We start from the raw sequence: 14,918 nt of genomic DNA, 5'->3' as shown, positions 1-14,918 counted from the left end.
ATCACAATGGCTCAGTGATTTCGCAATCTCAGTATCTTAATTTTTTGTTTTAAATTACTGTCTGGTTCAGTTTTAACATCTTTTTAGCATCTCTTTAACTCCTGAAGTTTTTTTTTTTTTTTTTTTTTTTTTTTTGGACAATTGATAATCTAATTTTGTGGGTAAACCAGGACTCTGTAAGTAAAGTTGATAGTAGCTGTCTTTTTAAGTTACAGTATTAATTGGTATTACCATTAATTTCTTGTTGCTATTAAATCTTATGTAATGTCTAAAGATTAAATTAATATGTACATGTTCATGGAAAGGAGGTAAATTTATCTGATGTGAATTTTCTCATTTCTAGGACACTTCCTTCATGAGTAGCAAACCCCAAAGATACAAAAGCAAGCCACTTACTGGTGGTGATTCTGTACTTAGGATAAGCACCATTGCTTCAGCCATTGCAGATGCATCAGTGAGTACTGATCCTTCCCAACTTGCTGCCATGATCAAGGCACTTTCAAATAAAACCAGAGAGAAGACTTTACAGGAAGACGATAAACAAAAGGACTATTCCATTGTGTCTCAGTTTGTGCCTAATGATACAGAAAAAAGTAATGGATCCAGCATGTTTGATATGGAGAAATACCTTAAAAAAACAGAAGTTAGTAGGTGTGAAGGTGGGCTGGAAAACTTTTCAAGAGCTGGTGTGTCTGATATTTGGGATTTATCTTTACCAAAAGAACAGACTACACAAGATATCCATACAGTGGACTTAGATGCTGCTAATATAAGGGAACCAGAAAAAAATACAGCATGTACTTTTTATGGTGGAAATGGAGAGCACAAGAATCAAGAATCATTTAGAGCAAGCTCTCCAAATTCAATTCTTACAAATAGAGAAGAGAGTGAAAGTGCAATAGTTGATGTGAAGACATACCCTATTGGTAACAAATTACCAGATATTGGCCATCACAAAACAGCCACCTCAGTATGCACTCCAATACCTAATAATTATTCATTAGTAAAGAACCCCGGAGTAGCATCCGTTTGGATGTCAGAAGAGTGTGAAGAAATACAAAATAATAGAGAAAATCAGAGCCAAAATGAGTATCTTAGTGAAGGAAGCAACAGTGAAAAACATGTGACTTTTGGAAAACATTCCATAATTGCGCCTAAAAATGTTGGTAAGTGTCGAAGTAATTGGTCACATTTGCAAAATTGCACACAAGTGGTGTATTTTGTTGTTGTTCTCATTGGAAAATAACACCTTTCTGGTAGATTTGAAAAATCACTCTCCTGAGCATGGTGAACACAGCTCAGAGGACGACCAGGAAAGCTTCAGACCTTCCTCCTCTCCACTGAGTCATTCTTCTCCTAGTGAAATATCTGGAACAAGTTTATCAGGGTAGGTGCTTACCTTTTGTTTTCCTTTTTCTTTAATAAAAATATATGTTCAGTATAAGAAAATTAGAAAAAGTGTGAAGAAGAAAAATAATCATTTATAGGTTCATTTCTCAGAGGTAAGTATTGTAAATACTTTGTGAATTTGTTTCAAGCCATTCTGTGTAAATTCTTATTCACTTATTTATGATGATTCTTTGTATATTTAAGAGGAAATTAGTAATGTTACAGTCTGCACAATAATCAGGAATGGATTATTTGATGGTTCTGGTGGATAGTGGTAAATACTACAACATTTTACTGTGTTTTGCCAGTTAATTGTATTGTTTGTTTGCCATTTTAATGATACAGAGATGAACAACTTTGCCCTTAATTTTTTTTTTCTGTGTTTTGACTGATTTCTTAAGGATAGATCTCTAGAAGAGAAATTACCAGGTCAGGAAATTATTAGTGAATTATTTTCTGAATAGGTCTTAAAGACTTGCATTCTCACCATCAGTCATGGTAAGAGTATCCATTTCACTGTTTTCTTATCAGCATTAACAAAAATTTTTTTTAGTGTTTATTCATTTTTTGATAGACAGAGCGTGAGTGGGGGAGGGGCAGAGAGAGAGGGAGACACAGAATCCAAAGCAAGCTCCAGGCTCTGAACTGTCAGCACAGAACCTGAGTGGGGCTTGAACTCACAGACCGTGAGATCATGACCTCAGCTGAAGTCGGACGCGCAACCAACTGAGCCACCCAGGTGCCCCTTCTTATCAGCATTTTAAATAGCTTAAAGTTTTGGATATATATATATTTTTTTATCTTGTAGTGTTAATTTGATTTTTTAATACTAATGAGATTGGCAAATAATTTTTCAAGGGTTAGAAGAAGAATCATAGTATTTCATAGGTTTTAACTCAAGCCAATTTAACCATGTTCTTAAAAACCAAGTTTTAAGAACATTTTAAAATGTAATTTTTTTAAAAAAATTTTTTTTTTTTTTCTCAACGTTTATTTATTATTGGGACAGAGAGAGACAGAGCATGAACGAGGAAGGGGCAGAGAGAGAGGGAGACACAGAATCGGAAACAGGCTCCAGGCTCCGAGCCATCAGCCCAGAGCCCGACGCGGGGCTCGAACTCACGGACCGCGAGATCGTGACCTGGCCGAAGTCGGACGCTCAACCGACTGCGCCACCCAGGCGCCCCTAAAATGTAATTTTTTTAGGGGTGCCTGGGTGGCTCAGTTGGGTAAGCATCCAACTTTGGCTCGGGTCATGATCTCACAATTCATGGGTTCAAGCCCTGCATCTTGGCTCTGTACTGACAGGTCAGAGCCTGGAACCTGCTTCGGATTTTGTGTCTCCCTCTCTCTTTGCCCTCCCCCCTCCTGCCCCCACTTGTGCTCTGTCTCTCTCTCTCTCTCTCTCTCTCTCTCTCTCTCTCTCAAAACAAATAAACATTAAAAAAAATTTTTTTAATAAATAAAATGCAATTTTTTAAAGTGCCATAATTTGCATTATATACATATATAAGTATATGTGTATGTATAATTTTTGAAGAATGTAAATTTACTGCTTTGTGAAATGTATGTATATGTAGTTATGTGTAGATGCACTCGTGCGCCTCTGTATATTTCCCTTCATTACTGTGTTCCTTGTCTGCCTAGTTCCCCAATGCCTTCACCAGGGAGCTGCTGTTATTAGTTTCTTAGGTATCTAGAGTTTCTTTATGCATTCATAACCAAATATGAATATATATTCTTGTTGGCTTCACTTTTTATACTCAATATAGGGTCCTTTACACACTCCTCAATGGTTTGCTATACAAGGTTACTTTTGTTATACAAGCCTCGTCTGTATTATAGTCATTTTGTTCATGTGGAATAGATACATGTGAAATAGATATATGTAGGATACATGCCCATAAATGAGATTATTGAATCAAAGAGTATTTGCATTCGTGTTCATATTTAAATTAGTACAACCACTCCATAGAGATTGTATTGATATAATTTTCCCACCAACAGTTTGAGAGCCTGTTTTCCCACAGCCTCATCAGCAGAATGTTTATAAAACTTTTTGATGGTTGATATTTTGATAGGTGAAAAAAACAGTGTTTCAACATGACTTTAATTCATGTTTTAGGAGTGATGGTGAGCATCTTTTCCTCTATATGTGTGTTTCCATGAATAGATACTTTGTAGATACAAAGTATCTGATAGATACTGTAGATACAAAGTATCTATTCATGTTTGTTGCTCATTTTTCTGATGATTTTTAGTCTTTTTTGTCTCCAATTGTAGGGGCCTTTGATGGTCCCTACAATTACGGGCCCTATATTAGGGAGATGAATAGCCCTTTGTGATATTAGTTATAGTTCCTAGTCTTAAGAAGTTTTTTATTTCAGGGTGCTTGGGTGGCTCAGATGGTTAAGCCTCTGACTCTTGGTTTCGGTTCAGGTCATGATCTCACAGTTCATGGGTTCGAGCCCCACATCAGGCTCTGTGCTGACAGCAAGGAGCCTGCTTGGGATTCTCTCTCTCCCTCTCTGCCCCTCCCACACTCATGCTAAAAAAAAAAAAAATACTTTTTTTTTTTAAAAAAAATTTTTTTTTTTCAAGGTTTATTTATTTTTGGGACAGAGAGAGACAGAGCATGAACGGGGGAGGGGCAGAGAGAGAGGGAGACACAGAATCGGAAACAGGCTCCAGGCTCTGAGCCATCAGCCCAGAGCCCGACGCGGGGCTCGAACTCGCAGACCACGAGATCGTGACCTGGCTGAAGTTGGACGCTTAACCAACTGCGCCACCCAGGCGCCCCAGAAAAAAAATACTTTTTTTAAAAAAGAAGGTTTTTGGGGCGCCTGGGTGGCTCAGTCGGTTAAGTGTCCGACTTCGGCTCAGGTCATGATCTCGCGGTTCGTGAGTTCAAGCCCCGCGTCGGGCTCTGTGCTGACAGCTCAGAGCCTGGAGCCTGTTTCCAATTCTGTGTCTCCCTCTCTCTCTCTGACCCTCCCCTGTTCATGCTCTGTCTCTCTCTGTCTCAAAAATAAATAAACGTTTTTTTGTTTTTTTTTTACTTTGCTTGTATTTTCTGCCATATAGTAAGTTTACTATTAAATTTATACATTTTGCTTTTTATGGCTTTATGAAAGATCTTTTATATGTTTCTCTATTGAAGGATGTTAATAAACAGCAATTGAAAGATGTTAATAAACAGAAAAACTTGCCTAAACAGTAAAATGATAAAAATTTTAAATATTTAAAAAATTTTTTGAGTGTTTATTTACTTTGAGAGAGAGAGAGAGAGAGAGAGCAAGTAGGGCAGGAACAAAGAGAGGGAGACACAGAATCCGAAGCAGGCTCTGAGCAGTCAGCACAGAGACTGACATGGAGCTCGAACTCACGAGCCCTGAGATCATGACCTGAACCAAAGTTGGACACTCAGCTGACTGAGCCTCCCAGGCACCCCAAAAATTTTCAATATTTTGGAACAGGTTGAAATTGTATCTAATTTCAAAGTTAACTATCAAGTGTTTCTCTAACTGCCATTGAAGTTTTGCATACTCATCTGTAACGGTATGGGTAAGCTAGAGCTTAATATCAGTGGAGGGCTTAATAATTTCCAGTTTCAGTTATTCATATATAAGTTCATCTTGCAATACTTTTTCATATACACAGCCACCTCTTATTTAATGGTTCATGTTTACAAAACATTAGAAGTCTCCAGCCCAACCACATTTGAAGGTCATCTGACCCTGACATCAGTGGATGTCATCCACTGATTTTTCTCCTACATCTCCTCCCTGAATTTGTAAATGTAGGGCCCGTAATTGTAGGGACCATCAAAGGCCCCTACAATTGGAGACAAAAAAGACTAAAAATCATCAGAAAAATGAGCAACAAACATGAATAGATACTTTGTATCTACAGTATCTATCAGATACTTTACATTTACAAGTTATCGAGTATTTATCTTTGTATCATTAAATACACTTCTGCTTCTGACACTTGTTTTAAAGGCTTTTAAATGATGTTCTTTGAGTTCCAGCTGTGTTAGTTTCCCATAGCTGCCATAACAGTGTCACCAACTGGGTGGCTTAACACAACAGAAAGGTACTGTCTCATACTCTGTAGGTGGGAAGTTCAGGGCCATGTTGTCTCTGAAGCTTTTGGGGGAGGGGGGTGCTTGGCTGGCTCAGCTGGTATAGCGTACAACTCTTCTTATTTTTAGTTTTATTTAAAAAAAATTTTTTTTTAATGTTTATTGTTGACACAATGCGAGAGACGGGGAGGGGGGTGCTTGGCTGGCTCAGCTGGTGTAGTGTGCAACTCTTTATTTTGTTTTATTAAAAAAATTTTTTTTTAATGTTTATTTTTGAGACCATGTGAGAGAGTGCAAGCAGCAGAGGGGCAGACAGAGGGAGAAACAGAATCTGAAGTGGGTTCCAGGCTCTGAGCTGTCAGCCCAGAGCCTGACGTGGGGCTTGAACTCACAAACCGTGAGATCATGACCTGAGCCGAAGTTGGACGCTTAACCAGCTGAGCCACTCAGGCGCTCCATACAGTGTGCAACTCTTGATCTCGGGCTTGTGAATTCCAGCCCCACATTGGGTGTACAGATTACTTAAAAATAAAAAAGTCCTTAAACTGAGGCTTTTAGGGGAGGATCCTTCCTTACCTCTTCCAGCTTAGGGTAGTCCTGGGTGTCCACTGGCTTGTAGATGAATTACTCTAATCTCTGCCTCTGTATTCACATGGCTGTCTTGTGTCTTTTTGTCCAGAGTTCTCTCTTACAAGGACACCATTCACATTGGATTGAGGGCCCAGCCTACTCCACTATAACCTTATTTTAATTAATTACATCTGTAGTGCCCCCATTTCCAACCAAGGTCACATTCTGAAGTACTGGGTGTTAAGACTTTAACATACATTTTTTGGGGAAACAGCTCAACCCATAATAGTGTTTGTGACCAATGAGACAATTAGAGAATTTATTGTCATGTTCTTTCCCTTTCTACTTTTTTCTTTTAGGTACGTAGTTTCTCTGTTGGCATTTCATTTACATTTTGATTCATCACTGTATCCTACACTTGTTTAGTTTTTATTCTGTATTTAAATATATTCATTTTTAGCCATTAGGTGTTTCCTCTCTTGACTGAAGTATGTTCTGTGGTAATTTGCTCAGAGGACGGAGGGAACAATACTCCCTAGGCTCTTTTATGTTCCATAGTTAAACCTGTGTCTTTTGTAATGGAAGTATGGTGTGGCTCTGTTTAAAATCTTTGGCTTATGCTTTCCTCCCTTAAGATTGTTGTAGGGATTGCTTTACTGTCGCTGTAGAATGTAGGAGGGAAATCTGAGTCATCCCAATTCTTTCTGTCTCAGAATTGACTTGATCTTTTTGTAAGCTTATGCCAAAGATGCCTTATCTTTCAAGTCTAGTTTAATTTTAGTAGGCTCTATCTCTATGTTGACTCTTCGTGGTTACTTTGTGCCATCATACAGTATACCATTCAGTATGCGGATTCAAGCATTTAAGGAAGGGAAAATTTTTTTGAATTACTTGTTAAAGTACGATCCTGCTCCATCACCTTACTGCCCCCAGGGCTCTAGAGATTCCTGTGTGGGATCTATTTTGCTTGACATCTGCATTTATTTTCTCTTTAATCGTTTAAGAACTTACTATTTTGGAAAAATTATAGATCCACAGGAGGTTACAAAGATACTGTAGAAGGATTCCCATGTCCCCTTCACCAAGTTTCCCCTAGTGGTTACATTTCTTATAATTATAGCATGGTGTCACCATCAGTGAATGTATGGGTAGAATTCAGTGTCATTTTATCACAGGTATGAATTCATGTAACAACCACCACCACAATGAAAGATACAGAACTTCACCACCACCACCATGATCTGACTGTTTCTTAATTTCTGTTTCATCTTGTTTGCATTTCACATGTTTGATCTCTGCATTCCTTACAATGTTTTCTGCAATGTCTCTTCCCTCTGTGTACTTTTCCAATTTCATCTTGTTTTCTGTGGTTTTGATATTTTTAATTGTATGTGAAGGTATTTAATGAAAGCTATCAGTATAAAGACTTACATTTTTTCCTTCATAGTACCCTTGGTCAGACACAAAATGCTGGCTGGACCCACCCAATTTTTCTTGTGCTCCTGAAAAAATATACTTCTCTATTATGTGTAGGAAATATACTTAGGGAGATACTAAAGTTTTTCATGAAGTTGGTATATGTTCAGATATTTTGAATGAGGGTATCATGTTTACCTTTCTAAAGTGATCATGGAATTGGTAAGCTTACGCCACATGGGTAAGCTAGCCAGTTACCTGCACCCTCACCTGTTAGCCTGGGACAAAACAACAGGCCTTAATGAGAAAAGGCCAATTTAGAAGTGGGTAAATGTGCTCTGAATTAACATTGCTGGGGAAAATGCAAGGAGAGTGATGGTATGTTGTCGAGTTGCTCAGCATACGTATTTTCCTGCCATCGCCACCAAAGTAAATACTGGTTGAGATCTCTCGATCAGTCTGTGACATGAAATTAATCCATGAATCATTTTGGGTGCGGTTTAGCCTACTAGCAAGCTTATTGTCCAAGTTTTGGCCCACTCCTAACCCAATTTTAGGATTTAACAGTATGCGTTGTTGTATTATATTTTTACTGATGTATAATTAACATGTAGTAAAATACACAGATCATAAAGATTTCGGTCAGTGGATTTCTGACACTTACGTACACTTATTTAAATACCCCCTGCCCGCCGGGGTGTCTGAGTGGCTTAGTCGGTTGAGTGTCCAACTCTTGATTTCTCCTCTGGCCATGATCCCAGCGTTGTGGGATCAAGCCCTGTGTCAGATTCCGCACTGAGCATGGTGCCTGCGTGGGATTCTCTCTCTCTCCCTCTGCCCCTCTCTCTCACTTGTGTGCTTGCTCTAATAAAAATTAAAAAAAAAATAAATACCACCTTCTAAAAGATATAGCACATTTACATCCCCACCCCCCGCCCCCGCCCCATTAACAATCCTTTACCTTTTTCAAGTCAATTCTCCTCCTCCTTCCCTGGCCCCACCCTAGCATTCACTTTCTGTTCCATATCACCATAGTTTAGTTTTGTCTGTTCTTGCATTTTATTTCAGTGGAATCATACATTTTTCTGTGTCTAGCTTCCTCCGCTTAACATGTTTTTGAGATTGATCCTGTGGTTGCCTGTACCAGTAGCTCCTTGTGCTCATGGCTGCATAGCACTCCATCACATTACTATGACCGTGCCGTGTATCTGTTCCCCTGTTGCACAACATGTGTTTTTGTTCCAGCCTTGTTTCTAGCTCTGTTTTAGGTTCCTACTACAGCCTTCTTCTCTCTTTTTTCCCTCCTCAACTTCAAATGCCTATATCAGTCTCAGTTGATTTTCCTGGGTTATGCTAACCTCTGCATACATAATTCTTTCTTTCTTCAAGTTTTATTTTCTGTTACCTTTGATTGTTGGTTGTGTTCCATCTATTCCCCCTTCCTTTTGAGAACCCTGGTTTCCCATTAGTGGACACTGTCTTCTCTGGTCATCTATGACTGTTTTCTTTTTCCTAATTTTCATTTTTTTATACATTCACTCTGTATGATGGTGTAGCTGCTCAAGTGTTTACACTCTGCATCGTTGATTTTCTCTAGTATCAATTATGCTTTTTGTTCCTAGATAGACTAATTTTGTATACATTTACTTTTATTGAAGTCATCCTTTTTTATTATGATAAAATGAGTGTGATTTTTTTTTGAGTGGGATATTTTTATTCTTTTTCTCTACTTTCTGCCATCTTGTATTCCTTTAAGTGTTTTGTTTTTTTTTTTAACTCATGGTTTACTATTGGTCAAAATTTTCATCTGTCCAGTGGCAATATTTTTTTGGTGAGTGTACTTTTTCTGATAAGTTTTGCTGTTCATTAGCATTCCTGTTAGCTGATCTTCCACCTACTTTCCAGCAGGTTCATAGGACTGATTTAGACCTTCTAATTCCAGAACCACCTTTGTGTCTCCATATGGCTAGCTCCTTGGCAGTTTTGGGATTCCTTTGAAGTTTGACATCTCAACTGAAATTTCTCTCTTTATTTCCATGCATTCTTACAGTTCACTTGTCATTACTTGAAGTAATAACCCAAAGTACATTTGTTCCTTTCCTTTTTTTAATGAGTTTTTAAAAATTTATTTATTTTGAGAGAGAGCACACATGAACGAGTGCGCGAGCAGAGGAGAGACAGAGAGAGAGAATCCAAGAAGGCTCCACACTGTCAGCACAGAGCCCCATGCAGGGCTCGAGCTCACAAACCATGGTATCATGACGTGAGCTGAAATAAAGAGTTGGACACTTAACTGACTGAGCCACCCAAGCATCCCTCTAATCTTTTTTTTTTTTTAATGTAATGAACATCTTTCTGAGTCAAAGGATAGTACTCAACAGCATGATTTAAAATGGCTGCATAGTGTTTTATTGTGTGTTTGTGCCATAATTTCTATAGCCTAACTTCTCCTATATGATTAGGATTTCTTGCTTTATTAAAGGATGACATACCCTTTTGACAAAGTCTTTATAAATAGCATTGATTTTTTTCCTTAGGATTAATTCCTAGGTGTAGAATGTCTGAGTCAAAATGATATGCATTGCTTTTTTTTTGACATGCATTGCTTAATTGCTCAGCCAAAGGTTGTTTCACTTCATATTCCGCTCAGCGGTGTATGACTGATACCATTTCTTTGCACTTATATATGTGATTCTTTTTTTCATCTGTACTCTTTGAGGGCAGGAATTTTTGAACACTCTGCTCCTTGCTTTATATCAGGTATTCAATAAATGTTTATCAAATAAATGACTAGCATTGTTCTGTGACTGTATATGAAGTTTATTAATGAAAATGCCACAACCTTTTTCTTAACAATAGTTTACCAAGTACTTTATTCAATAGGGATATGATTTATAATTTTAGATAATTAAGGTAAAAAAAAAAGAATCCATGATTGAGATATTATATATGGCAGCTAGAGCAGAGACTATAGATTAACAAACTTGTAGGCAAGCAGAAATGGCTTTTTGTCAGTCTAGATAATGTTAAATAAGGGAATGGAAAACTCTAATCATGAGATGTTCTCCCTTTTAGGTGTGCTTCAGAGTCTTCTGGTTCAGCAGCTCATCAGAAGCTTCCCTGTGAGAGTGAGTTGTCTCAGTTGGTGTGTCCACAAGCTAGTGTGAGTAGGCTGACTTATGTGTCTGAACAAGAGAGCACCTGTCCCACTCTAGCCTCAGATCATTGCCTTGAGGACTGCAAGGTGGGCAGCATTTCTGTTATTTCTTCATTAAGGCTTATGCTTTAAAGTATTACTGATGTAGGAGTCAGACTGAAATTTAGGCCTATGTAATTTCTGTTGCTGTTTTACCTTTAGGGTGTGTGTGTATATGTGTGTGTGTGTGTGTTTGTGTGTTTTGATCAAAGAGCTACTCATGTCGAGTAGGCACTAGATGTACACAAGTATTTTAGTATCTGCCCTCTAAAAGCTTCTAGTCTGGTGGGGGACACTTACCAGATATACTGTAATGAAGTACACTGTGATCCACCTAGGTATGCTGTGGGATTCAGAAGGAGGTAACTACAAATCTGACTGGACTTGGTGATGGTTCAACAAAGGTTTATGGGAGGGATAAATAATGTATTGAAACCATATTTTGCAGAATTACTTGGCAGGGAGGAAGCAGACGAATGAGGGAAGATATGGAGTTGTACAATAGAAGGCTGCAGTGAGTCATACATGGGGATGGGGAGAGGCCAAACCATGAAGAGTCTTGGATGTAAAATTCGGGAGTTTGAAGGCTCTTAAGCAGGACACCGACATGACCTGTATTAATTTTTTAAAAGCTCATTAGAACCAGGAGGATTTGACACCAGACTGCTGTAGTCAGTCAGGCAAGAGACGCTGTGGGCTTGGATTAAGCTAGTGGCAGTGACGATAGGAGAGAAGCAGGTAGATCTGAGGGATTTATGTGGGAGAAACTAGATTTTATTATCTGTGTGTGTGTGTGTGTGTGTGTGTGTGTGTGTTTTGTGAATATGATAGTATTCAGTTTTTTAATGAGCTGAATGAATATAACTATTGCTTGCAATACAGTCCTCCTCTACTAACCCATTACTAAATATATCCACTAAAGTTACTATATATATGATGTCATGTTGGACAAATCCTTGAAAGCTGTCATTTTGATGGTGCTGTTAAATGTTGGGTCTTTATGTACTTAGTATAATACAGGCTGAATTATGGAGTTAGATGGGCTCTCCTCTGCTACTTTCTGAGATAGACTGTAGCTTCCTCTTTCTTCATCTGTAAGGAGAGACAGTGATGTGAAAACAGGGCTTGGCACCAAGAAGTCACCACTGAATACATACTGGCTGTTATTTATTTTTATTGATTTGATTGGTTGATGATATCTGGCAAATAACCTGGTCTTTGTTTATTAATGTCTCTATCTGTTTGGTATAAGAAAAATTTCCAAACCAAGTGCCAAGAATAGTCAGTGAGGGTTAAGTGCATCTTAACTTGTACGTAAATTCCAGTTGGTTGACCCTGCAGAGCTGTAGATGTCACTCCTATGGTGATGCATTATCATGAAATGAATATATGAACATTGCGGCTGTTACTTCTTATTTAAGAAAACAGAACCACATAATCTTAGACATCAGAAAAGAGTGCTCATAGAAATCAGCATGGAGGCGCCTTGGTGGTTCAGTCTGTTCAGAGTCTGACTCTTGATTTCAGCTCAGGGTGTGATCTTGCAGTTCATGGGATTGAGCCCTGTGTTGGGCTCTGCACTGACAGTGCTGAACTGAATATGCTTGGGGATTCTCTCTTCCTCTCTCTCTGCCTCTCCCCAGCTTGTGCATGCACACGCTCTCTCTCTGTCTTTCTCAATAAATAAAAAAGAGATTAGCATCTTCAAGCATAACAGCAGTATAGACAAACAATGGGGTGGGAGAGCCTGTGAGTTACATTGATTATTTCTGAACTCATGTCGATATCACTTGAAAGCTTGCTCACCCCCAACTCCTGTGTTATTAATTTACTTAGATTTTAATTGTACTTCTTATTGTAGTTCCAGGAAACAATCCCTTAAATTTAACGAAAGTACTTGTCTCTGGTCCTTTATCTGTGTAAATTTGTCAGAGATGTAATTGGTATATATCTCTTTAGTCTCCTCATAATGATTTCTGTGAAACAACTGTACACTTTTCTAACTTTTAATCTTGCATTTCACAGCTGTAAAAAGTTGGCCTTTTTTTTTTCAGAGTTAATGTCATGTAGGTTTTTTTTATTTGAGATTATATCAGCATGGTTTGAATTTGTAACGGTTTGTGGGTTATTTAACATTTTATTTGTCACACACAGAGTGATGTCACCAGTGAATTGAGTACCACAATTATTCAAGCCAGTCCAGTTCCATCAGAGGAACAGGCTGTGGAAAAACTGACAGAAAAAGGTTCATTTCAAAGTAGAAGTAAAGGAGCACTATCGTATATTATCCAAAAAGACTCAGATACAGGCAATGTGGCAGAAACGACTTCTCTGAGTAGCAAACCTGAAGATGCAAAACCTTACTTTAGGTTGAGTGAAGATCTTTCCTCCAAGAGTGGAGATCTATCGGAAGCCAGTGCAGTCGGGTTGACCTCTCACCCCACTGAATTGGACCAGATGGGCCTGGCTCTACTGAGCAAGACAGGTCTCGCCCGCCCAGCCATGTCAGCGATGCCACACCTCCCTGTGTCACGTCAGGCTTCTGTGAATGAAAGTGAAAGAGTATCCTCTGAAGATACGCTAACTGCCAGCAGTGCAGTAAGTAGCCAGATTCCTCATCGGATGGCCCCTGGAAACGAGGGCGCCCCTATTCCCAGCACCATGGCTCGTGGCTCTGCTCCTGAGATGCAGAACGTGCCCACTGCACTTCCTACACTCTTGACTCAACATTCTTTTACCACGGCTCCCTTTGCCCAGCACTATTTAGGAACACTGTCTTCAGCTGGAAATGTTGTTTTGCCTCAGTGCCATGCTGGCAGCGCCACTGTCTGTGGATTTTCGGGAAGCTGTCCTTATTCTGCTGTTGCAGGAGAGCATGTTCAGAACTCTGTGGCCATGGGAATTTGTCTAGGGCAAAATACCAGCTCTGGATTGATGGGTACCTCTTCCCTTTATAACCCATATTCTAATGCCTTAAATCAGAATCTTCTAAGTACAGCAAAACCTTTTCCCGTGCAGTCCATTGGTACAAACTGTGGAATTGAACCATGGGATTCAGGAATGCCGTCAGGATTTGGTAAGATGTTTTTCCTCTGTTACTGCTAATTGTCGCTTGCTGTTATTGAAAAATTGTGTTTTCTCAAACGAGGCCACAAAACTAGTTTGTTTCAGGGAGATACTGGTTGGCCTGAATTTCTCTTAAGTTTTATTCTTTGTTCTCAATTGAAAGCACAGACCATGATATATTTCTGTGCAAGGGTTCCAACATGGCTTTAGAAAAGCATGAACACTTAATGCAGGTGAAACTCGTGATGTCTTTGTCTTCCTGTCTTTCTTGTGCTCTGCACTTGGATTTCTGTAATTGCTTCAACAAGGAACTGTCCAGTTCAGGATTGGCTCTCTGGAGGAGTGAGTCTCCTTCCACTTAAAAAATAATTTTTTAAAATATTTATTTATTTTTGACAGAGAGGGAGACAGAGTGTGAGTGGGGAGGGGCAGAGAGAGAGGGAGACACAGAATCTGAAGAAGGCTTCAGGCTCTGAACTGTCAGCACAGAGCCCCACGTGGGGCTTGAACTCACAAACCACGAGATCATGACCTGAGCCAAAGTCAGACACCCAACTGACTGAGGTACCCAGGTGCCCCTCCTTCCACTTTTTAAAGTCTTTTGGGGGATAACAGTTGTGGTGAGAGACAGTATCCTTCCACTTTTGTCTGCAGTGGCTGAACTGCTCCTGGATTCTTTTGCTAGAGATGGTCACTCTAAGCAGAGTTCGGTGTTGTTCATTCCCTGACATCATACACACGGCCACTGGAGTGCTGTCTTTTCTACCCCCCTGTTCTTCTCAAGGAAATTCCAAAGTTACTGCATAAGGATAGTGAAAAGATTTGGTCTTATTAAAACTGAGCAGATGTATAACTCTTGAAAGTTCGAGCCCTGTGTTGTTTCTTACTAGGTTAGGTAGTGGCTTATATTTGTGGCAGAAAAAAGGAAGAGATTACTAATAGGCAGTACATTGAAGAGTTGATTCGCTGTAAATTGTGGGTTTGATCAGTTGTACTTGTTCTTCCTGAGCTGGATACAGCAAGCAAAAATTGTTGGCCTGGGCTGAGGCTTATACAATGTCAAGGACTCCTAAAGACCCAGTGCACTTCATCCTGTAGCTCTTAGGTGTAAAATAGGTAGTCTTACATAAAAATTTCCATTTAACGAATTGTTCTTTTAATCAGATGTTTGATATCACTTGCATTTACCCTCTATCT

At 39.1% G+C, this 14,918-nt stretch overlaps 1 protein-coding gene across 4 annotated transcripts in view; it reads left to right on the top strand.

The window, feature by feature from the left end:
* Window positions 1–14,918, top strand: part of CEP192 (centrosomal protein 192) — a 160,915-nt gene that overhangs the window by 60,213 nt on the left and 85,784 nt on the right. For all 4 annotated transcript variants that reach the window (XM_047826647.1, XM_047826646.1, XM_047826649.1 and 1 more), the window contains 4 exons: window positions 344–1,166; window positions 1,261–1,387; window positions 10,535–10,703; window positions 12,810–13,731. In XM_047826647.1, the coding sequence (XP_047682603.1) occupies window positions 344–1,166; window positions 1,261–1,387; window positions 10,535–10,703; window positions 12,810–13,731 (2,041 nt within the window). The remainder of the gene's footprint in view (window positions 1–343; window positions 1,167–1,260; window positions 1,388–10,534; window positions 10,704–12,809; window positions 13,732–14,918) is intronic.

This window comes from Prionailurus viverrinus, chromosome D3 (assembly GCF_022837055.1).
Source record: "Prionailurus viverrinus isolate Anna chromosome D3, UM_Priviv_1.0, whole genome shotgun sequence".
Classification (NCBI taxonomy): Eukaryota; Metazoa; Chordata; class Mammalia; order Carnivora; family Felidae; genus Prionailurus; species Prionailurus viverrinus.
Note: the sequence above shows the minus strand (reverse complement) of the source record. Positions and strands in the feature narration are given on the sequence as shown.